Source organism: Cetorhinus maximus, chromosome 2 (genome assembly GCF_964194155.1).
Source record: "Cetorhinus maximus chromosome 2, sCetMax3.hap1.1, whole genome shotgun sequence".
In the NCBI taxonomy this organism is placed as follows: Eukaryota; Metazoa; Chordata; class Chondrichthyes; order Lamniformes; family Cetorhinidae; genus Cetorhinus; species Cetorhinus maximus.
Window position 1 is genome coordinate 163,773,632 of NC_135880.1, and position 23,948 is coordinate 163,797,579.

The 23,948-nt window shown below is 42.0% G+C and overlaps 1 protein-coding gene across 4 annotated transcripts in view; it reads right to left on the reverse strand.

Annotated features, from left to right (window-relative positions):
• The window catches only part of LOC144699404 (lysine-specific demethylase 4C-like), a 477,121-nt gene that overhangs the window by 447,873 nt on the left and 5,300 nt on the right, over positions 1–23,948 (reverse strand). For all 4 annotated transcript variants that reach the window (XM_078570575.1, XM_078570572.1, XM_078570571.1 and 1 more), the window contains exon 2: positions 10,173–10,342. In XM_078570575.1, the coding sequence (XP_078426701.1) occupies positions 10,173–10,316 (144 nt within the window). In that variant the 5' untranslated portion in view covers positions 10,317–10,342. The remainder of the gene's footprint in view (positions 1–10,172; positions 10,343–23,948) is intronic.

Here is a 23,948-nt window from a genome sequence, read left to right on the forward strand (position 1 = left end):
CAGTGAAAGATTTCTTTTGTATCTTTAAAACTATCTCACTTTGCCTCCTTCCACATCTTTTTCCTTCACCATTTCCATGCATTCTCTCATTCTTAAAATCAGCTCGTTTAAATCACAGAATCTTTACAGTGCAGAAAGAGGCCATTTGGCCCATTGAGTCTGTAGTGGCTCTCTGAAAGAGCATTCTACCTCGTCCCACTCCCTTGCCTTATTCTCATAACCTTGCATGTTCTTTCTTTTCAGATAGCAATCCAATTCTCTTTTGAATACCTCGATCGAACCTGCCTCCACCGCCCTCTCAGGAAGTTTGTTCCAGACTCCAGCCTTCCTCTGGCTGAAAAAAATTTTCCTCACATCCCTATTACTCCAATTGCCAATTATTTTAAATCTGTGCCCTCTAGTTCTTGACGGTCTCTTGAGCGGGAACAGTTTCTCACTATTTACCCTGTCCATACCCCTCAGGCTCTTAAATAGCTCTATCAAGTCTCCTCTCAGCCTTCTTTTCGCCAAGGAAAACAGTCCCAACCTCTCCCACCTATCTTCACAGCTACTGTTCTTTATCTCTGAAATCATTCTTGTGAATCTCCTCTGTGCTGTCTCCAATGCCTTCACATCCGTCCTCAAGTATGACGCCCAAAACTGGACGCAGTACTCCAGATGAGGCCTAACTAGTGTCTTGTACAAATTCAACATGACCTCCTTACTCTTATACTCAATGCCCCTATTAATAAAGCTTAAGATACTATAAGCTTTGTCAATTACTCTCTAAACATGCCCTGCCATCTTCAATGGCTTATGTACATATTCACAGAGGTCCCATTGTTCCTGCACCTCCTTTAGAGTTTCTCCCTTTCTTTTATACTGTCTCTGCATGTTCTTCCTGTCAAAATGAATAACCTCACACTTCTTTGCATTGAACCTCATCTGTCACTTGTCTGCCCAATCTTTTCTTGTTATTCATTTATGGGATGTGGGCATTGCTAGCTAGGCCAGCATTTATTGCCCATCCCTAATTGAGAAGGTGGTGGTGAGCTGCCTTCTTGCAGTCCCTGTGATGTAGGTACACCCACAGTGCTGTTAGGGAGAGAGTTCAAGGATTTTGACCCAGTGACAGTGAAGGGATGGCGATATATTTCCAAGTCAAGATAATGAATGGCTTGGAGGGGAACTTCCAGGTGGTGGCATTCCCATGTTTCCACTGCCCTTGTCCGCCGACATGTCCATGTCCTTATGAAGTTCAAGATTATCCTCATCACAGTTGACATCATTTCCAATCTTCATGTCATCTGCAAATTTTGAAATCATGCCCTGAACATCACAGTGTAGGTCATTAACATATATCAGGAACAGCAAGGATCCCAACGCTGAGCCCTGGGGAACTCCACTACAAACCTTCCTCCAATCTGAAAAACAACCTTTCATCACTACTCTCTGTTTCCTGTCACTCAGTCAATTTCTTATCAAAGTGCCTGCTTTCCCTTTTATTCCATGAGCTGGAATTTTGCTCAAATCTGTTGTATGACACTGTATCAAATGCATTTTGAAAATCCATATACACCGCATCAACACAGTTGCCCTTATCAACATTCTCTGTTACCTCCTCAGAAAACTTCAATAAGTTAGTTAAACATGAGTTTCTTTTAATGAATCCATGCTGGGTTTCCTTAATTATCCTGCACTTGTCTAAACGACTATTGATTTTGTCCCGAACTATAGTTTCCAGGAGTTTCCCTACCATTGAAGTCAAACTGACTGGTCTGTAGTTGCCAGCTTTATCCTTGTACCCACTTTGAACAAGAATGTAACATTTGCAATTCTCCAGTCCTCTGGCACTACCCCTGTGTCTAAGGAAGGCTGGAAGATCATCACTAGTGCCTCCACTATTTCCACTCTCACTTCCCTCAGTATCCTTGGATGCATCTTATCCTGTTCTGGTACCTTATCTATTTCAAGTAAAGGTAGCTTTTCTAACACCTCCCCCTTCTCAATTGTAAATTCTTCTAGTGTACTAGTTACCTCCTCTCTCACCTCAGCCTGGGTAGCATGTTCTTTCTTTGTCAAGACAGATGCAGAGTATTCGTTTAATACCTCCACTATTTCTTCTGCCTCCACATACAAGTCCCCTTTTTTATCCCTAATTGGCCCTACTCCCTTTTACCAACCTTTTATTATTTATATGCTTATAGGAGACCTTGGGATTCCCTTTCATGTTAGCTGCCAGTCTCCTTTCATGCTCTCTCCTTGTTTCTATTAGTTTTTTCACTTCCCCTCTGGACCTTCTGTATTCAGCCTGATTCTCCATTGTATTTTCTACCTGGCATCTGTTGTACGTGCACTCCTTCCTTTGCATCTTCACCTCTACCTTTCTCGTCATCCAGGGTCCTCTGGATTTATTTGTCCTACTTTTTCCCTTCAAGGGAATATAACTCGACATTGCCCGCAATACTGTTTCTTTGAAGGTAGCCCATGTTGAGCCACCGTCTTTTCTGCCAATATTTGATTCCAACTCACTCAACTCAGATGCATTCTCACCGTATCGAAGTTGGCTTTCCCCCAATTAATTATCCCTGCTCCGGATTGTTCCTTGTCCTTTGTCAGGGCCAACCTAAACCTTATGACACAATGACCACTGTCCCCTAAGTGCTCTCCCACCGATATTTGATCTACTTGGGCCAACTCAGTCCCCAGGACCAGGTCCAATGGTGCCTATCCTCTCATTGGATCAGGAACATACTGCTGCAAAAAATTATCTTGAACACATTCCAGGAATTTTCACCCCTCTTGTGCCATTGCGTTATTTCTATCCAAGTCTATATTTGGATAATTGAAGTCCCCCCATTATAATTACTCTATAGCTCTTGCACCTCTCTAATTTCTTTGCAAATTTGTTTCCTTACATCCCTTCCACTAGTTGGTGGTCTATAAAATACACCGATCAATGTAATTGCACCTTTTTCATTCCTTACCTCTAGCCAGAAAGATTCTGTCCTTGACCCTCTGGAAGATCCTCTCTCTCCAGTACTGTAATGCCATCTTTAATCAATACTGCCACTCCCCCACCTTTTCTTCCTTTCCTATCTCTCCTAAACACCTTGTACCCAGGAACATTTAATGCCCAGCCCTGCCCTTCTTGCAGCCAGGTCTCTGTTATAGCAATATCATAATTCCATTTGTCAACCTGTGCCTACAGTTCACCTATCTTATTAACCACACTCCTTGTATTCACATACATGCAACTTAGCCCCGATTTAGGTTTTCTTCACTTTCCCTCTTACTCTGACCCTACCTAATGACTTACTATTGCCTACTCGAATCCTATCAAACTCTCCAAGTATTCTATTTACCTTGATACTCCTCTCTGATATATCGTCCCTATCAGTTAATAGTTCGCCACTTCCCACTGCTGGTTTTTCATCCTCTCCACTCTGAATTTCAGGTTCCTATCCCACTGCCAATCTAGTTTAAACCCTCCCCAACAGCGCTAGCAAACCTCCCCATGAGGACATTAGTCCCATTCCTGTTAAGGTTTTATCCTTCTTTCTTTTATAGATCCCATCTGCCCCTAAACTCTGCTTTCAGGACCTCATCTCTTTTCCTACCTACGTCATTGGTCCCATTGTGGACCACGACCTCTGGCTGCTCACCCTCCTCTAAAAGATGTCCTGCAGCCGCTCTGTGACATCCTTGACTCTGGCACCAGGAAGGCAACATACTATCCTGCAGCCAAATCTACGGCCGCAGAAATGCCTGTCTGCTCTCCTAACCATGGGATTCTTTACCACTATAGCACTTCCACTCTTCTTCCTCCCCTTCCTGTGCAGCTGAGCCACCCATGATGCCACGAACTTGGCTCTTGCTACAGTCCTCTGAAGAGCCATCTCGTTCACCAGTATCCAAAATGGAAAAGCGGTTAGAACGCGGGATAGCATCAAAGAATTCCTGCACTACTTGCCTGTTTCTCTTAGATACTCCGACAGTCACCCATTCCCTGCCTGTGTATTACTTAGCTGCTGTGTGACCACTTCTCTAAATGTACTATTCATGTAATCCTCAGCCTTGCGGATGCACCACAGTGACTCCAGCCACCACTCAAGTTCCGCAACCCAGAGCTCAAGTTTCTGTAGCTGGTGACACTTCCTGCAGATGTAGTCATCAAGGGCACTTTGTGTGTGCACAACTTCCTACATCCTGCAGGATGCACGTTCCACATGGCCGAGCTGCACTGACATACCTTTGTCTTTATATAAAGTGTTTATTACAGTATGGTATAGTATAATATAATAACTTACCTGTCACTCACCAATTGCCTCCTCTGTGCTAAGTCCGGAAAGGCCTATACTTACCAACCAGTCAACTTGCAGGACTCCGGTGACGTCATTTTAGATTTTATCAATAAAATCCCGGCTCACCCTCTCCGCTGCTTTATGGGCGCTCTCTCTCTCAAAACTCCCACTGTTTTATAGGCTCTCTCTCTGAACTCCCGCTGCTTTAGGGCTTTCTATCTCTCCCTCTGAACTCCCGCTGCTTTATGGGCTCTCTCTCTGAACTCCCACTGCTATGTGGGCTCCCTTTCTCTGAACTTCCACTGCCTTAAGGGCTCTCTCTCTCTCTCTCTGAACTCCTGCTGCTTTATGGGCTTTGCATTAATTAGTTAATAATTTTAGTTAATTAATTTATAATTACTAAACCCTACATGTCCCAATAGGTCTTAGTACTGCCAGTTAAATTTACCAGTACTAATAGAAACTTACAATCACTAATAATTGCAGGTAGAGGTCTTTAAAAAAATTATTTGACGGACATGTGGGCGTTGAAATGGCAAGCAACAGGGAGGTCTGGGTCATGCTTGCGGACAAACCGAAGGTGTTCCGCAAAGCAGTCACCCAGTCTGCGTTTGGTCTCTCCAATGTAGGGTAGACTGCATTGGGAGCAGCAAATGCAGTAGACCAAATTGAGGGAAGTGCAAGTGAAGTGCTGCTTCACTTGAAAGGAGAGTTTGAGCCCGTGGACGGTGAGGAGGGGGGGAGGAAGTAAAGGGGCAGGTGTTGCACCTTCTGCAATTGCATGGGAAGGTGCCATGGGAGGGGGTTGAGGTGATGGGGGCGATGGAGGAGTGGACCAGGGTGTCCCAGAGGGAACAGTCCCTATGGAATGCCGACTGGGGGGTGAAGGGAAGATGTGTTTGGTGGTGGCGGCATCATGCTGGAGTTGGCGGAAATGGTGGAGGATGATCCTTTGAATACGGAGGCTGGTGGGGTGAAAAGTGAGGACAAAGGGGACACTATCATGGCTCTAGGAGAGTGTGGAAGGTGTGAGGGCAGAGGCGCAGGAAATGGGTTAGACATAGTTGAGGGCCCTGTCAACCACCGTGGGTGGGAAACCTCGATTAAGGAAGAAGGAAGACATGTCAGAAGCACTGTTTTGGAAAGTGGCATCATCGGAACTGAGGTAAAGGAACTGAGAGAATGGGATGGAGTCCTTACAGGAAGCAGGGTGTGAGGAGTTGTAGTCGAGGTATCTTTAGAAGTCGGTGGGCTTGTAATGAATACTGGTGGACAGTCTATCACCAGAAATAGAGATAGAGACGTCAAGGAAGGGAAGGGAAGTGTCAGTGATGGATCACGCATCTGTTTCGATGATGCCACTTTCCAAAACAGTGCTTCTGACATGTCTTCTTTCTTCTTTAACCGAGGTTTCCCACCCACGGTGGTTGACAGGGCCCTCAACCGTGTCTGACCCATTTCCCGCGCCTCTACTCTCACACCTTCTTCTACCTCCCAGAATCATGATAGGGTCCCCCTTGTCCTCACTTTTCATCCCACCAGCCTCCGCTTTCAAAGGATCATCCTCCGCCATTTCCGCCAACTTCAGCATGATGCCACCACCAAACACATCTTCCCTTCACCCCACTTGACGGCATTCCGTAGGGACTATTCCCTCCGGGGCACTCTGGTCCACTCCCCCATCACCCCCAACACCTCAACTCCCTCCCACAGCACCTTTTCATGCAATTGCAGAAGGTGCAACACCTGCCCCTTTACTTCCCCCTCCTCACTGTCCAAGGGCCCAAACACTCCTTTCAAGTGCACTTCCCTTAATCTGGTCATCTGCATTCGCTGCTCCCAATGTGGTCTCCTCTACATTGGAGGCCAAACGCAGACTGGATGACAGCTTGGCAGAACACCATCGCTCTGTCTTCAAGCATGACCCAGGCCTTCCTGTCACTTGCCATTTCAACATACCACCCTGCTCTCATGCCCACATGGCCGTCCTTGGCCTGCTGCAATGTTCCAGTGAAGCTCAACGCAAACTGGAGGAACAGCACCTCATCTTCCGATTAGGCACTTTACAGCCTTCCGGACTTAACATTGAGTTCAACAACTTCAGATCATAAACTCTCCCCATCCTCAACTTTTTGATCCCCCTTTTTTCAAATATTTATTTTTTAAATTTTTATGTATATATTTTTTCCCACCTATTGCTATTATTATTATTTTTAAAATCTATTTCCATTCATTGTTTTATCCCCACTATTTTGATCTTTTCTCCCGCACCATCCCTTCCCCCCAACCCCACCCTCACTAGGGCCAACTGCCACTTGCTCATCCTACTTTCTATTCTTAATGTCACCTTTAGTGCCTCCTTTAGCCAGTATCACTACTATCAACACGCCTTCGACCTTTTATTTATGACATCTTTTGCAATCTCTCCTTTGCCTCCATCTATCACTGGCCTTCTATCCGGCTTCACCTGTCCCACCCTGCTTAAACAGTATATATTTCACCACATTTTTACTTCTCTTTAGTTCTGAAGAAGTCATACAGACTCGAAACGTTAATTCTGTCTTCATCTCCACAGGTGCTGTCAAACCTGCTGAGTTTTTCCAGCATTTTTTGTTTTTGTTTCGGATTTCCAGCATCCACATTAGTTTGCTTTTATCTTAATAGACTATTGGGCTTTACTATAAAAATAACAGGAGCTGATATATCTTGCTCACATTTCAACTCATGGTGACTCAGTATGCAAATTCCTGGTTTATGATCCAGTAAATATCAGCATACACAAATTTGCACTTGAGTATTATCCTTCTGAAATGTGTCTGTCCATACATTCCCTCGCAGTGAGAATTGGCTCCAAAATTAGTGGCACATTACAAATTGAGAGTCTGTATATACTCTTGAGAAAGAATTTAATTTTATCGAATAAGTCCAGATTAACATCTTGACTACTTTCTGATTGACCCATGTGTATTGTCTGCATTTCAGACATGCAGCATTTGCAAACTATAATTCAAATTAGACCTATTTAGAACCAATTTATAAAATTCTGTTTTTAGCAATTTAAGCAACTTAATCTCAAACATTAAACGATTTTTCTTCCCATGTTTTGTTTCAAAATGCCTTACTCAACTAACCCAAGCCAAAACCAGCACTCTCCCAAAAAGGAACAAGATCAAATACGAGGCTATTTTTGCATGCCTCCTGTAAGGCAGAGAGGAATGCCAATGACAGGGTCTGGCAGCACACTGCCATATCTAAAGGATTCTATAACCTCAACAAGGGGAGAAAAACTAGGGGTCGGAAGTAGGTCAGAAGAAAGTGCTAACCAAGAAAAATCTTAATTTTAAATGAATAAAGGCGTAGTATATTATAGTTAAATAAAATAATATACATCTGTTTCTTCATAAACGTCCTGATGATTTTTGGGGAAAATTCAAAAGACACTGAAAAAAGTGGATAAATGATAAAGACATTTAGTGAAACGCATTTAGTGAATTTAATTCCTCCCCTGTCTGAGCTAGCTGACTGCATTTAAGACACCAGTAGAATGCTGTAAAGGAACAATGGGCTGCCTTTAAAGAGGAGATGGTTCAGGTACAGTCGAGTGGGGGAAAAGACTGGGAAACCAAAACCAGAGCTTCCCAGGTGACGAAGGAGATAGAGAGTAAAGCAGAGAAAAGGTTGTGCATGGCAGATGTCAGGTTGACAATTCAAGTGAGAGTCACGTTGAATGTACAAACTTCAGAGCAGAAATAAAAGTGAAAATAAAAGAGCCAAAGAGAGAGAATGTGAGAAGAGACTAGCAGCTAACATAAAAAAGAATCCAAAAGGCTTCTGCAGACACATAAATAATAAAGAAGTAAAAGAAGTGGAGCTAATTAGGGAACAAAACAGGGATCTGTGTATGGAGGCAGAGGGCATGACTAAGGTACTATATGAGCACTGTGCATACCAAGAAAGAAGGTGTCACCTAAGTCATCATGAAAGAGGAGCTAGCTGAGATACTAGATGGACTAAAAATTGTTAAGGAGGAGTTATTAGAAAGGCTGGCTGTATTTAAAGTTGACAAGTCACCAGGGCCCAAGGTCAAGTGAAGTTAGGGTAGAAATTGGGGAGGCACTGACTATAATCTTCCAATTCTCCTTAGACATGGGGTGATGCCACTGGCGAATTGCAAATGTTAGACCATTGTTCAAAAAAAGTGTAAGGATAAATCCAGCAACTACAGGTCAGTCAGTTTAGCTTCGATGGTAGGAAAGCTTTTAGAGCTGTTAATCCGGAACAAAGCCAACAGCCACCTGGACAAGTGTGAATTAATTAAGGTAAGTTATCATAGATTTGTTAAAAGGCAAATTTTGTCTAACTAACTTGATTGAGATTTTTATGAGGTAACAGAGTGTTGATGAGGATAATGTGATTGATATAGTTTACATGGACTTCAAAACGCATTTGATAAAGTATCACAAACTAGACATGCCAACAAAAAGAAGTTCATGGAGTAAAAGGGATGGTGGCAGCATTAGCTGAGTGGCAGGAAAGAGAGACTGTTGGTGAACAGCTATTTTTCAGACTGGAGGAAAATATAGAATCATAGAATGCTTACAGCAGAGGAGGCCATTTGTGTCCGTGTCTGCTCACTGCAAGAGCAATTCATTTAGCCTTTTCCCTGTAGCCTTGCATTTTTTTTTCTCTTCCAATTCTTAACCAATTCCCTTTTGAAAGCCACAATCAAATCTAACTCCACCACTCTCAGGCAGTGCATTCCATATCCGAACCACTCTGAGTAAAAATGTTCTTCCTCATTTCACTGTTGCTTCTTTTGCAAATCATCTTAAGGTCATGTCCTCTGGTTCCTGTATGAACTAGGGTTCCCTAGAGGTCAGTACTAGGACCACTGCTTTTTTTTGACATACATTAATGACCTAGACAAGGCATAATTTCAAGATTTGCAGTTGACAAAATTTGGAGTTATTGTAAACTGAGAGGAAGATAGTTTAACTTCAAGAGTACATAGACAGCCTGGTGGAATGGTCAGACACGTGGCAGATGAAATTTAATACAGGGAAGTGTGAAGTGACACATTTGGTAAGAAGAACAAGGAGAGGCAATATAAAATAAAGGCTACATTTCTAAGGGGGAATGCAGGAACAGAGGCCTGCTGTATATGTACACAAATCATTGAAGGTAGCAAAGCAGGTTGAAAAGGTGGTTAAAAGAGCATACAGGATCCTGGGCCTTATAAAGAGAGGCATGGAGTACATAAGCAAGGATAGTATGATGAACACTTTAGAAAACACTAGTTCAGCCTCAACTGGAGTACTGTGCCCAATTCTGGGCACTGCACTTTAGGAAGGATATAAAGGCTTTAGAAAAAGTGCAAAAAAAAATTACAAGAATGGTTCCAGGGATGAGTGACTTCAGTTATGTAGATAGATGGGAGAAACTGGGATTGTTCTCCTCAAAGAAGTTTGATCGAGATTTGATTTGATTGAGGTTTTCAAAATTGAGAGAGAAACTGTTCCCATTGGCAGAAGGGTCAAGAGCTAAAGGACGCAGATTTAAGATGATTGGCAAAAGAATCAATGGCAACATGAGGAAAAAATTATTTTATGCAAATAGTTAGGATTCGGAATGTGCTGCCCGAGAGTACCGTGGCTTTCAACGGGAATTGGATAATCACCTGAAGAGAAAAAAATTGCAGGACTATGGAGAAAAAATGGCGGATTGGAACGAACTGAGATGCTCTTGCCAAGAGCCAGCACAGGTATGACAGGCCAACTGGTCATCATCTGCTCTGTAACAATTCTATAATAACACAAATGATAGACTGCTCAACCTGAATCCAATACCAAACTTCTGTTCAAGATGCACAAATGGTAATTTATTTCTTACCTTTGCGAGGCCAGCCCTATGTGCACCCTGAGATTCCATGTATGCAATGTACTTAGAAAAATTCTTGAACTCTTCCATTGTAGGCCGGAAAGTCATGATTTTACATATAGATTTTGATGAAGACCCTGATTCCTCTGTAGCCATGATGGCAGAAACATGTATTCTTCCACCTAAAATAAAAATAATTTTCTTTACTATTTAACAGAGTACATCAGAAACAGGTCATTCCCTATACTGGATTAAACATTTAGTCATTTACCCCACAGTTCAGGATCAAGATTTTGATAAATATTATAATTTAGACATGCTGGACACACACACTTGTTTGACTGGCAATGAGGGATACTACATTTCAGTTTCTGTTGAAGTAGCAAAAGCCCCAATCATGAGGACAGCAATTTGCCAGCCTACCTTCATTGAGGGAGAAAACAGTTGTTAAAAAGTTAACTTTGTCTTGTTTCGACATCATTTCAACTGCTGTGAAAAGGGGTTAAGAAAACAAATTTTGAACAGTGCTTTTGTTAACATGAAACAAGCCTCAATATATTTCCCCAAGGTCTCTGGTGATTATGGGGAGATGGTGGCGTAGTGGTAATGTCACTCTACTAGTAATGCAGAGATCCAGGCATGGGTTCAAATCCCACCACAGCAGCTGGTGGAATTTAAATTTAAATTTAAAAAGCTAGTCACAGTAATGGTGACCATGACATTATCATTGACTGTTGTAAAAACCTATCTTTAGGTAAGGAAATCTGCCATCCTTCCCGGTCTACATGTGACTTCAGACTCACAGCAATGGGTCTTACCTGCCCTTCTGAAAAAGCCCAGCAAGCCACTCAGTTCAAGGACATTTACAAATGTGCAACAAATGCTGTCCTTGCCAGAGATGCCCACATCCTATGAAAGGATAAAGAAAACAAATAATCGAGGGGATTCTTCACCTGAGGAAACATAAATGACATAGACCTTCCCATAGAGGCCTATGGATTTCCCAGTCATGGCATATAACTTCCGTATAAAATAACAGATCATCTGTCACTACTACCCTAACCAGAAGAGTATTTCAGGAATTTATCATTCTGCACAAAATGCCTCCCGACAATCGTTCTGAATGTCCACTTTACCCGTCTGCACTCCTACAGTCAGGGTTTAGTTTGAAATGGTGCTCAAGATTAACCTTTTTGTTCCACTTAATACTTCATTTACCTCAATAAAGTTCCCTCTCATTCCCCTCGTCTCCTTTCAATGTGGGGAGTCCAAGGTGTTTTCAACTTTTCCACATTACTCAGTACTCTAACATAAAAGATCAGCCATGTGATGTTTCTCTGCACCACTCTGAGGACTTGCATATATTACTTGTGTCTCTAGCTCAGAAGTAACATTACCGTCTGAGTTAGATGGTGGTGGATTCAAGTCCCACTCCAAAGATTTAAGCACAAAATTTAGGCCGGCGATCTAGTGCTATGGAAGTGCTACACTGTTGGGGGTGCCACCTTTCAGGTGAGGCAATAAACCTTGGCCCTGTATGCGCTCTCAAATGGGCATAAAAGATCTCATTGCACTATTTTGTCAAGAAGCAGGGAGTTATCCCTGGCATCCTGACCAATGTTTGTCCTTCAACATTACCAAACAAAAGCAGATTATTTAGTCATTATCACACTGCTGTTAGCTGCGAGCCAATTGCTGCCATGTTTTTAGCATTATAACAGAAATTTAATTTCAAAAAAGCTCTTTGGGTGTCCTAAGGCCATGAAAAGCACTACATAGGTGCAAGTCATTTTGGTGACCAGAACTCAACACAGTAGGCAAAGTACTGCGGGACTAGAGCACTAAACAGCTTCAACATGACAGCTCACACTTGCACTCAAACTGATTTTGCCATAATCAGCGACTTGTTGACTGCGGTTCTGCAAATATTGAACCTGGTCACTGGTGTGAAGATCAATGGCCCGGATTTTGTGGTCAGCAGTGAAGTAACACATTCACTGTTAACCTCAGAAGAAAGCTGTCGACAATGATCTGCCATCTCCATGACATCGACTTTACCTTTTCCAAGGTTAATTTGAATCTGGTGCCAGGCCAAGGGGTGTCCAGAAACAGTGATGTCAGCAAGCAGGCTAAGCCGCCAATTAACCACATTGAAGAACTCTCACAGGCAGCAAGCCTGGAAGTTAAATGCACGATTATCCTCCACTTTTTATAAATTTTACACATAGCAAAATAAAGATTGGGGCATAAACATTAGAAGCTGAAATATCATAAACTGTAGGAAAAATGTTAATTAAAAATGATGGGAATTATCATAATGGAAACATTTGGTAATACACAAACATAAAAATTAGTTTTCCAGGACCAGAGAGGTTCTACAGCAGTAGTTATGACTGAGTAGGCTGTTAAAAACCCAGTTACATCTCATTAATAAAAGGGGATTTAACAGCAATGTCACAGTGTTAAAGAGGAAGTTCTTGTTAGTTCAGTGATTTCTAAAAATTGCTGTCTGCGAATGCTTCAACAGCACACCCTATTGAGGAGCAGGGGATCACTGACAGCAACTTGCAGACTGCTACGTTTAATTGCACAAGTGCAGATGCCAGTAGTTGCTGTTAGTTTCATAAGCAACAAAGACGACACTGACAATTTCGCTGACAATTATAAAGTCCTGAGAGTCAACATAAGAGTGCCAATAAATACAGGGAAGGTCTCAAGATTGGGGAAAATAGTCAAAATGGCAGTATCTTCAATAAGACTGTGCTGCAGATGTCTTCAAGAGAGAATATTTCAAAATCATTTAGTATATTAACTATAGTATATTAATTATTTTCTAGTTCCTCAATTTCAACCTCATTTGTGCCCTTAAAGGGATTTTGGTTATTCAATAAGCCTAATGTTCTTCTCTTATTTTTACTAATCAAAAAGCAGAATACTGAGGATGGTGGAAACCTGAAATGAAAACAGAAAATGCTGGAAATACTCAGCAGTTATAGCAGCATTTGTGGAGAGAAACAGGGCTAACGTCTGAGACCTTTCACCGGAACTCTTGACGAAAACTCTGATGAGTTCTGATGAAAAGTCAAGGTCTGAAATGGTAAACTTTGTTTCTTTCCACAGATGCTGCCAAGAATTTCCAGCATTTTCTATTTTCACTCCTGTTTTTACTATTGCACTTGACTTTTAAGTGTTATCCTTATTGCTCGTTCCCTCTTTGCTCCTCGGCCACTATTTCAGGAGGTCCTTGTATTTTTTTCCAATGACTTGCAATGGCTTGTGTCACCTCTCTCCTACAGGTTTCATTCTGTTTGTTTATTCCTCCAAACGTATTATATATTGACTTGTTAGTCTATTTAATGATTACATTTGTTCAGTTTGTGCTCATTAGTCCTTGGTATGTACTTTTTCTGCATATGTAGTAGTACGTACTTAAAGATATTCAATTTGCCTTCAACAGAACATTTTTCCAAATACTGGTGCACTCAATTTGTTTAAGCTTTTCAAATAATGGCTTTATTTTGAGTTTTTAAACTTGTACATCTAAAGTATTGGTTTATTCCAGATCCATGTCAAATTTCATCACGTTATGGTCACTGTCAATAGGCCGTCCCTCATGATCAAGGATGACTCGCTTCCCACTCCAGTTTGATGGGTTCTGAGATGGCTGGTAAGTCCAATGGGTGATCTGCAGGCTCCGCCACATGCGGGGCAGGTTGTGCTTGAAGGGTCGGGAAGATGATTTTTGTGGAGGTTTGCACACTTTCCCTGACACTTTGACTTCACCTGCCTGTTCCCAACAAAGTGCTTGGTGCCTTCCCAAATGAACTTTCTACATTTTGGGCTGTCATTTGGAAGAGGCTCCACAATTATCCCCATCGTCAATGATGGAGGAGTCCAGCACATCAGTGCAAAAGATAAGGCTGAAGCACTTGCTACAATCTTCAGCCAGAAGGCTGAGTGGATGATCGATCTCAGTTTCCTCCGGAGGTCTCCAGCATCACAGATGTCAGTCTTCAGCCAATTTGATTCACTCCATGTGATATCAAGAAATGGCTGAAGATACTCGATACTGCAAAGGCTATGGGCCCTGACAATATTCTGGCAATAATACTGAAGACGTGTGCTCCAGAATTTGCCTCACCCCTAGCCAAGCTGTTTCAGTGCAGCTACAACACTGGCTTCTACCCAGCTATGTGGAAAATTGTCCATAGCTGTCCTGAACACACACAGCAGAATAAATCCAGCCCGGCCAATTACCGTCCCATCAGTCTACTCTTGATCAGCAGTAAAGTAATGGAAGGGTCATCAACAATGCTATAAAGTGGCACTTGCTTAGCAATAATCTGCTCACTGACGCCCAGTTTGGGTTCTACCAACGCCACTCAACTCCTGATCCCATTACAGCCTTGGTTCAAACATGGACAAAAGAGCTGAAATCCCAAGGTGAGGTGAGAGTGACTGCCCTTGACATCAAGACCGCATTTGACTGAGTGGCATCAAGGAGCCCTAGCCAAACTGGAGTCATTGGGAACCAAGAGGAAAGCTCTCTGCTGGTTGGAGTCATACCAAGCACAAAGGAAGATGGTTGTGGTTGTTGGAGGTCAGTCATCTCAGCTCCAGGACATCACTGCAGGAGTTCCTCAGCGTAGTGTCCTTGGCCCAACCATCTTCAGCTGCTTCATCAATGACCTTCCTTCCATTTTAAGGTGAGAAGTGGGGACGTTTGCTAATAATTGCACAATGTTCAGCACCATTTGCGACTCCTCAGGTACTGAAGCAGGCAATGTCCAAATACAGCAAGACCTGGACAATATCCAGGCTTGGGCTGACAAGTGGCAAGTAACATTCGCGCCACACAAGTGTCAGGCAATGACCATCTCCAACAAGAGAGAATCCAAGCAACACCCCTTGTTGTTCAGAGGCATTACCATCACTGAATCCCCCGGTAACAGCATCCGCGAGGTTATTATTGCCCAGAAACTAAACCGGACGAGCCATAAAAATACTGTGGCTAAAAGAGCAGGTCAGAGGTTAGGAATCCTGCAACAAGTAATTCACATCCTGACTCCCCAAAGCCTGTCCACTATCTACAAGACACAAGTCAGGAGTGTGATGGAATACTCTCCACTTGCCTAGATGAGTGCAGCTCCCACAACACTCAAGAAGCTTGACACCGTCCAGGAAAAAGCTGTCCGCTTGATTGGCACCACATCCACAAACATTCAGTCCCTGCACCACCAACGCACAGTGGCAGCAGTGTATACCATCTACAAGGTGCACTGCAGGGATTCACCAAGGCTCCTTCGATAGCACCTTCCAAACCCGCAACCACTTCCATCTAGAAGGACAAGGACAACAGACGCATGGGAACACCACCACCTGGAAGTTCTTCTCCAAGTCACTCACCATCCTGAATTGGAAATATATAGTTGATCCTTCACTGTCACTGGGTCAAAATCCTGAAATTCCCTTCCTAACAGCACTGTGGGTGTACCTACACCACATGGACTGCAGCGGTTCAAGAAGGCAGCTCACCACCACCTTCTCAACGGCAACTAGGGATAGGCACTAAATGCTGGCCCAGCCAGTGAAGTCCACATCCCGTGAATGAATTTTTTAAAAATCAGACGCCAGGGACTCCCATGAGTCAGCAAGGGTGTTTTACTCCTTTGGGAGTGTTTCAAGGGCATCTCTTAAGTGTTCCTGCTGTCCTCCTGGAAGTCTTCTGCCACAGCGAGTTCCAAGTAGATCAGTTGCCACAGGTATCATAATTTCCATTCCAAAATATGACCTAGCCACTTGCCATTACCAGATCAAAGTGCATGTTACCAGTCAGGAAGGAACATAGGTTATATTTACTAGTTCAATTTCCCAGCGTATATTCAATTGGTTAACATCCATCAGTAGAAGGATTTGTGTTAATGTATATTGTATCATCCCCTGCACAAGTATCATGTTAGAAGCAACAAATATGTAAGGTTGTACAACCTTAACACAGTATTCAAACTTAAAGTCATAGTTTATGGAGTTCAGATGATATTACAGGCATATGAAGTAAAGTGGAAACTGTTGCTCCTTCTAACTGTTAAGAATTAATTAAGGCTGATGCCAAAAGAAAATAAATACTTCTGCCCAATCAAGAACACAAAAAAAGCATTTGACCTGCAAATGAATCAAAAATTAGAATGGTTCTTTCCCTCATGGCTCATTCAGTAAATAAGCTGTGCCTTACTAATCAAAACAATTCCATATTCAACCCATGGTCTATGCAGAGATGGCTAAACTCAGGCAGGAAATTGGTCTGTGCTCAGTTAGTTGAACTAGGAGGAACAGCACAAATCAGCATCTTCAAAAGAATCAAGGTAAAAGTCCAAGAATACTTCTCTCTTTAGATCGAGTTTCATACATGGTAATTGTCCTCATGTCCCAGCATTCAAAGAGAACACAGTTTCACTACAGTCTATTAACGTTTGACTGAAATTTTAACATGTACATTTTTTTAAAAAGCAATTTCTGAAAAAGGAATAGACATAAAGGCAAAGACGTGAGTTTTCAGTTAAATGTTGATAGATTTGACCACTTCATTCTGTTGGTCACAACTGCCACAAATAGTGGGATACCTCCAGAAATATAGAGACACGGAATTTTTAGTTAGAATTTATTCTACCCCAAAAAAAGGAATCACCCCATATTGTTACACGGCTTTCACATGGATCAGCTAATCACATGGACGCACTAGTTGTCACACTATTCACAATTATCTTGATCTCACACTGAACCAGACTGCTCATCTGCTGCTGAAACTTTCATGCATTCCTTTGACACCTCCAAGCTGGATTATTTCAGCATTCCCCTGGCTGGCCTCCCATTATTCCTATATTTCAGCTCATCTAAAAGTCCACTGCCTGCATCCTAATCAGCCTATCACCCACCCTTGCTGCCCTCCATTGGTTCTTGGTCTTCCAACTTTGCAGATTTAAAATTCTCATCCTTCTATTCAATTCCCTCTATGCCCTTGCCCCCCACCACCCCACCCCCCCCCCCCAAACCCCCGATACCACCACCCCATAACCTACGACAGTGCTTCCTCTGCTTCCCTGTTTTCCTCTGTCCCCAACTCCTCCTCTCACTTCACGTCAAGTCATTACTTGTGGTCATACCTTCAGTGATGTATTCCCCACACTCTGAACCCTTCTCTAAACCCTTTCTACCCCATCTTTCCACATCCTTCTTCTCTTTTAAGATCTCACTTAAAACCTTTTTGAGAAAGATTTTGCTCAACTAATATCTTTTCTTTGACTCAGCAACCATTTTTTTTCCCCCTTGCATCTCCCTGAACCACCTTGGAACATTTTTCTTCATGAAACATGCTAAAATAAATGCAAATTATTTTTGTTTAAAACAATTGGTTTTTGAACAGTCTTTGAACTTATTAGACAACCATGGGCATGTTTCTTCATACTATAATTGATGTTCTTTCTAAAGAATCAGAGAATTCTCTCAATGTACTCATTTGCAACAAAAAAGATCAAGACCCACAAGCACCAAACAAGTTTTTCTTTCAATGGTTAAATAAAATAACCATGTGGAGAGAGCAATGCAAGAACAAATGATCATTATAAATGCTAGATATTTAGTAAACGTGGAAAAACGTTACCAAACGCTGAGTAAATGCATAAGAAAATTATTATACCTCATACAATTAGAGAGAATAAATTATTTTCCCACCCGCTCAGATTTTTTAAATCTGCCTACACTGATCTGCATAGATGTACTTCCCTACCGGGTCAGGGCGAGTCCATTTATTGCCTCCTCCCAAATGCTCCTTGTTCCAGATCAAGTATTTACATGTTTAGTTAAAAGACTGACAATTTATTCAGATTGGAAAACATCAAAGAATGACAAAAATAACACAGTCCTAGCCTAATAGACTCATTCGAAGTTTTGTGTATATGTCTGGGTGGTGGAAGTCTACAACAAAAGCGCAATCAGGTTATGTTTTTCCCTTTTCCTCTTCTCATACCTATTTTTTCCCTCCACTCCTGGAAGATGTTGACTTTTGCCTGGGGTGACATCTACAAGCATCATGAAGCATCTACTTCACCCACAGGGCTGTTCTTCACACAAAAGTGTTGGGGCAGTTTACACCTGAAACGTGCTGGGACGAGCATCCTCGCAAATCGCATAATTAGGGAAGTAGAGGGGGCTTTAAACGAAACAAGAGGGGTGAGGGATCAAGCTTGGGTAGAGATAGGGGTGATTTGATTGAAGTATATAAGATCCAGGACGGCCTCGACAAGGTGAATGTCAAAAGGATGTTTCACTTGTGGGTGAATCCAGAACTAGGGGGCACTGTTTTAAAATTGGGATTCGCCCTTTTAGGACAGAGATGAGGAGAAATTATTTCTCTCAGAGGGTTGTGTGACTTTGGAACACTCTGCCTCAGAACATGGTGGTAGCGGGGTCATTGAATATTTTTAAGGCAGAGGTAGATTGATTCCAAGAATCTAAGGTTATCGGGGTTAGATGGCAATGTGGAAATCGAAACACAAGATGAGCAGCCATGATCTCATTGAATGGCGGAGAAGGCTCGAGGGGCCAAGTGGTCTACTGTTCCTATTTCTTATGCTCTTGTTCTTAAAAACATGAACGCAAGTATGACAAGCTAGTCAATTCTCATGGGTCGAACAGCAGAACCTAGTCCAGTCTTCACCTAAAATTCAAGCATATGGACTTACAGCAAGCATTGCTGAATAGTCAGGAACAGAACCCTGGATAATTTTGTTCCTCCTAATCAGGAGGCACTGAGTCAATTGTAGTGTCAATACCATTACTCCAGCTGTGATCTGTAATAGTACCAACTAGGAGCCTTCAGTGTCTACATGCTTAACTATTCAATGTATGAAGCTATTGAGTCAGAGAGAGAGAGAGAGAAAGAGAGAGAGAGAGACAGAGACAGAGACACTAGCCAAGCTACCAGCCACCTTGAAAGTCAGCAAACCCTTCTGTTCGAACTTAAAACTAAATCTGTTAATCAGCAGTTATCTAGGAATGTTTATACAAATTTAACATTCCTTCTGCTGGCTGAGGGTAGAAAAGATTATTGGTACATTTTCAGACTTCCTTGGAAAGCCTCTTTTAATATACTGAGGGCAATGACAAATTAGTATCAAATATACGACGAAACTGGCTAGGCGGGCATCCTAGAACACCGACTGTGGAATGAAGTCTGGGAATTAGTGTTATGCAGCAGGGTGAGAAAAACGCCTCAATGTTTCTATTCTTCAGTGCAACCCAGTAGATTGGTCGTGGATAGCAGCTTAATGGAATTCATGCAGAGGAAAGCACATCTCACCTTCTTGGATTGTAGAAAAATATTTCTGAAAAGAAGTACTGCACCATTAGTAATAGACAGGGAGACGTTTAGCGGCATAGCTGTGTGCCTCTTAGATATCCCATCACGAGTGATCCAGGGACAGTAGTATGCTTTAATTTATTAGTAGCACATGCCTATAACACTTAACTGGCTTTAAAGGGAAATATCAGTGATTTTTCTGAGACTTCCTGTGAGCTTTCATTCCTTGTATGTTTTGAACAGGTGGGCCAACAAAACATAGCAGCTTATGTATTTATCTGCTTGGTATCTTTTCCTGTATTCTTTCATTGGATGTGGGCCATGCTGGCAAGGCTAGCACCTGTGGCCCATCCCCAATTGCCCTTGAACTGAGGGGCTTGCTGGGGCATTTCAGAGGACAGTTATGAGTCAACCACATTGCTGTGGGTCTGGAGTCACATATAAGCCATCCAGGGAAGGATGGGAGATTTCTTTCCCTAAACGACATTTGTGAACCAAATGGGCTTTTACAACAACCGATGATAGTTCCATGGTCACCTGAGATGAGCTTTATATTCCAGGTTTATTAATTGAATTTACATTCCACCAGCTGTCATTGTGGGATTTGAACCCATGTCCCCAGGGCATTAGCCTGGGCCTCTGGGTTACTAGTTCAGTGACATTGCCGCTATGCTACCATCTCCCCTATTTATGATATAATCATATTCTATGTGAAACAATCTCTATTACAAGATATAGCTCAAATTAAAATACAAACTTAACAAAAAAATAAATCAATCTACAGCTTCCCCAGCAGTTTGGTTGGTAAAGGACACCATCCAGGGAAGAACAAAGTCAAACAAGTCAAATATGAACTCCAAAGTTTAATCCCTGCTTTGTACTGACTTTCGTATTTTCACAGGTATAGCAGTTGAGGTACTCAAAACTCATGTACAAGTGGCCGGGCTAGGGATGGGGTAAAAAGAAAAATTACTGCTGGTTCGTCTTCCTGACTCATATCTAGCAACACTTGCAATGTCAGGTTGAATATTCTGCCCACACTCATCGTTCAGACTCACGCATGATGAGTGATCAATTGGGCAAGAAATCACATGGCTCCCAATGAGTGTAGAGCCATAACCCAGCAACATTCCACATCTTAAGGTGAAGGGGGTAAGTGGGGAGACATTTCCCTTGGGATTGTGCCAAGAAATGACAAACTACAAATAAGAAAAAAAAGTGCATCAGTATGAATAGGCGCTTTCATGTTGAGGATTATAATCAAGGCTAGAATGTCTTAAAAAGAACATTGAATTTTGTGATTCTTCTGATGAAAACCTAGATTTAATTCTGCAGTAAAATATACAGCAACGAGATTGCTTTTTCAGTTAAATTTTATGAAAAGTGCAAATACCAAGGACATTTCCCTCATTTATTTCAATATGCTTTCCATCATGGTGATAAAATATGGGATCTGGAAAACTGCCCATCTTAAATTGTACTTCAGCAGAGGTAGGAGTGGGGAGGTGGAAACTAAAACGAAAACCAATTCTCTGCAACTCAGCACAATTCCCAACAGCCGATTACAACATCACTGGCAGATATCTTACAAGCTTATCATGCAAAATATCATACATTTTTGACACACATTTCACAATTACAATTAGAAAGACATTTTGGAAAAACCATACTGCCAATTCCCAAAGGTGATACTTTTAAAAAGACACTTTTGTGTCATATCACTTATGACCTGAGAAGTGGAAAAACTGAAATAGAATTAGATATTGCATAATATGAAAATTATTACCTTTTCTGTGACATTCTCTAACAGTATGGGTTATTTACATATTGCACGTCTCGTTTCATTATCTCACTGGTATCCAGCTATATTTTGTTTATTCGCCCCCCAAGCACATTTATTTTATCTCCCTTTCTTTTAAAAGAAAAGGATAGGGGGGTTATCTTTTTATGAGTGGTGACAATGAAGAAATGAAATGATGAGCTGAGCAATTTTTCCAACAAGATTCACCTCCTTCCTTTAGGAGAAGCACTTCACTCCCAATGCGGTACCTGCACTGATGGCAGACACATGAGATTTGGAAGTTAGTATAAGAATTAGGACTGCAAATCCATATGTTACTATATTGTCTAGTGGTGCATTTGAGTTTGAAGGTTTTATGTCACTGCACACTTCTACAAGCTGCTGCAGCTGCTACTACTGTACTATCACTCACCGGTATATGGCATTAACAGTAGAATTATCAAACAACATTTGACTCCGAGTCACATAAAGAGATTAGCACAGATAGCCAAAAGCTTGGTAAAAGAGTTGGGTTAAAGGAACATCCTAAAGTGGTAGAGAGGCATCAAGGGGCAGAGGTTTAAGGCAGTAATTCTAGAGCTTCGGTCTTGGCAGCCAAGGTAGAGTGGTTATCAGGGATGCCCAAGAAGCCAGAACTCGAGGAACACATATCTCCAAGGGTTTGAGGAGCTTACAGAGATAGGGAGGGGCGAGGCCATTGAGGAATGTGGGAAAACAAGGATGAGAATTTTAAAATTGAGACATTTCCTGACCAGAAGTCAATGCAAGGATGATAGTGGAACAGGGCTTGGTGCAAGTTAGGATACAAGCAGCAGAGTTTTGGATGTGTTTATGGAGGATGGAAGATGAGAGATCACCCAGGCGAGTGTTTGAATAGTCAAGTCCAGAGACAATAAAGGCATGTATGAAAGTTTCAGTCACAGGTGAGCTGAGGCAGGGGTGGAGTTGGGCAATTTTACAGAGGTGTTAAAGTAGGCATTCTTAGCAATGGAGCAGATATGTGCAGCATGAGTGAAAAAATTTAAATAATGTAAAACTGTTAGAAACAGTAGAATGAAATGTGCAGGATGTGACTCTCGTCTTGCCCTAGCCCACAAGCTTTTGTTCTTCTGTGTCCTGTGAACGGCACAGACATTCAACCTCAGCTCTGTAAAACCATTAAAGCCAGCAAGGTGAGAAAAGGCTGCTCTTCGATTGGTGAATTTAAACAATGAAGAAGTTGCTTTTACCATTCCACAAGACCCAGGGAGTGTAATGATCAAAAGGTAAAAACTTAAGAGCACGTAGACTTTGTGATAGTTTCTCTACATAGATCAGAAGGAAACACCAACAATGTTGACAAATAAGGAGCAAAGTGAGTGGGGGAATGGCGGGGAGCATCAGCCACGAGAGTGGGCTATGGTAGACCCAGACTACTGGACAGCAACAGGGACCAGCCTTTGAAGCAAAGAATAAAAAGATAAGTGTTATAGATTATTTGTGTTTAGTGGACGGAAGGATTTTGATTTTAATGAGAGGGGGCACTTCAGCGTTTAGAGGCCGTTAAGACAAGTGATTCAAATCCCTGCTCAACATACCTAGTATGCCTCGGGGCAGGCAACAAGTGCAGACAGAGCTCATTTGTCCTCAGCTTTCAATTAAATTTTGCCTCTGCTCCATAATGCAGCTGATGTGTTTAACAACAGAGGTAGAGGGACAGGAGTAAGCCACTCAAGCCTGTTCCACATCATCGCTGCTCTGTAATTCTACTCCATTTACCCAATTTTATCCATCTTCCTTAAAAGCAAAAAAACTGCGGATGCTGGAAATCCAAAACAAAAACAAAAATACCTGGAAAAACTCAGCAAGTCTGACAGCATCTACGGAGAGGAATATAGCTAACGTTTCGAATCCAAATGACTCTTCATCAGAACTGATGAAGAGTCATTCAGACTCGAAACGTTAACTGTATTCCTCTCCGCAGATGCTGTCAGAGCTGCTGAGTTTTTCTAGGTATTTTTGTTTTTGTTATCCATCTTCCTTGTTGCTCTTACCGAATAAAAATTTATCAAACTGATTTTTGAAAATTTCAATCAGTCTTTTATGGGGGTAGCAGGGGTGGGGGATGGAAAGGAGAACACTGAAAATTTCCACTCGTCTATGTGCAAAACTGCTTCAAGATTTCATTCCTGAATGGCTTGCCTTTAATTTTCAGGTCATTGTTTAGGATACCCCCACCATAGGAAATAGCTTCTCTATTAACTTTGCTATCATTGGAAACATTTAGACTCCAAAGAATACAAGCCAAGTTTATGTGAATTGTTCTTCATAATTTAACCCTTTAAGCCCTGGTATCATTCTGATTAATCTACACCATAGCCCCTCCAAGGTTAATATATCCTTCCTGAAGTGTGGTGTGGTGCAGTGAAAGGACATGCTGCAGTGCACACACCTGAAAAACATTTCACCAACATGCCTTGCTTCATAGGACCTCTCCCACCCTCACCCAACACGTCAGAAAGCAAGCACACAGGGACTTCACTGGCAACACGCACAGAATATTCCAGTTCTGCGGTTCAAAGTACGATAAGCAACATGCCAGAAACACCAGAACATTATGCAAATAAACCTTAATATCTGGTGAGGTAAATTT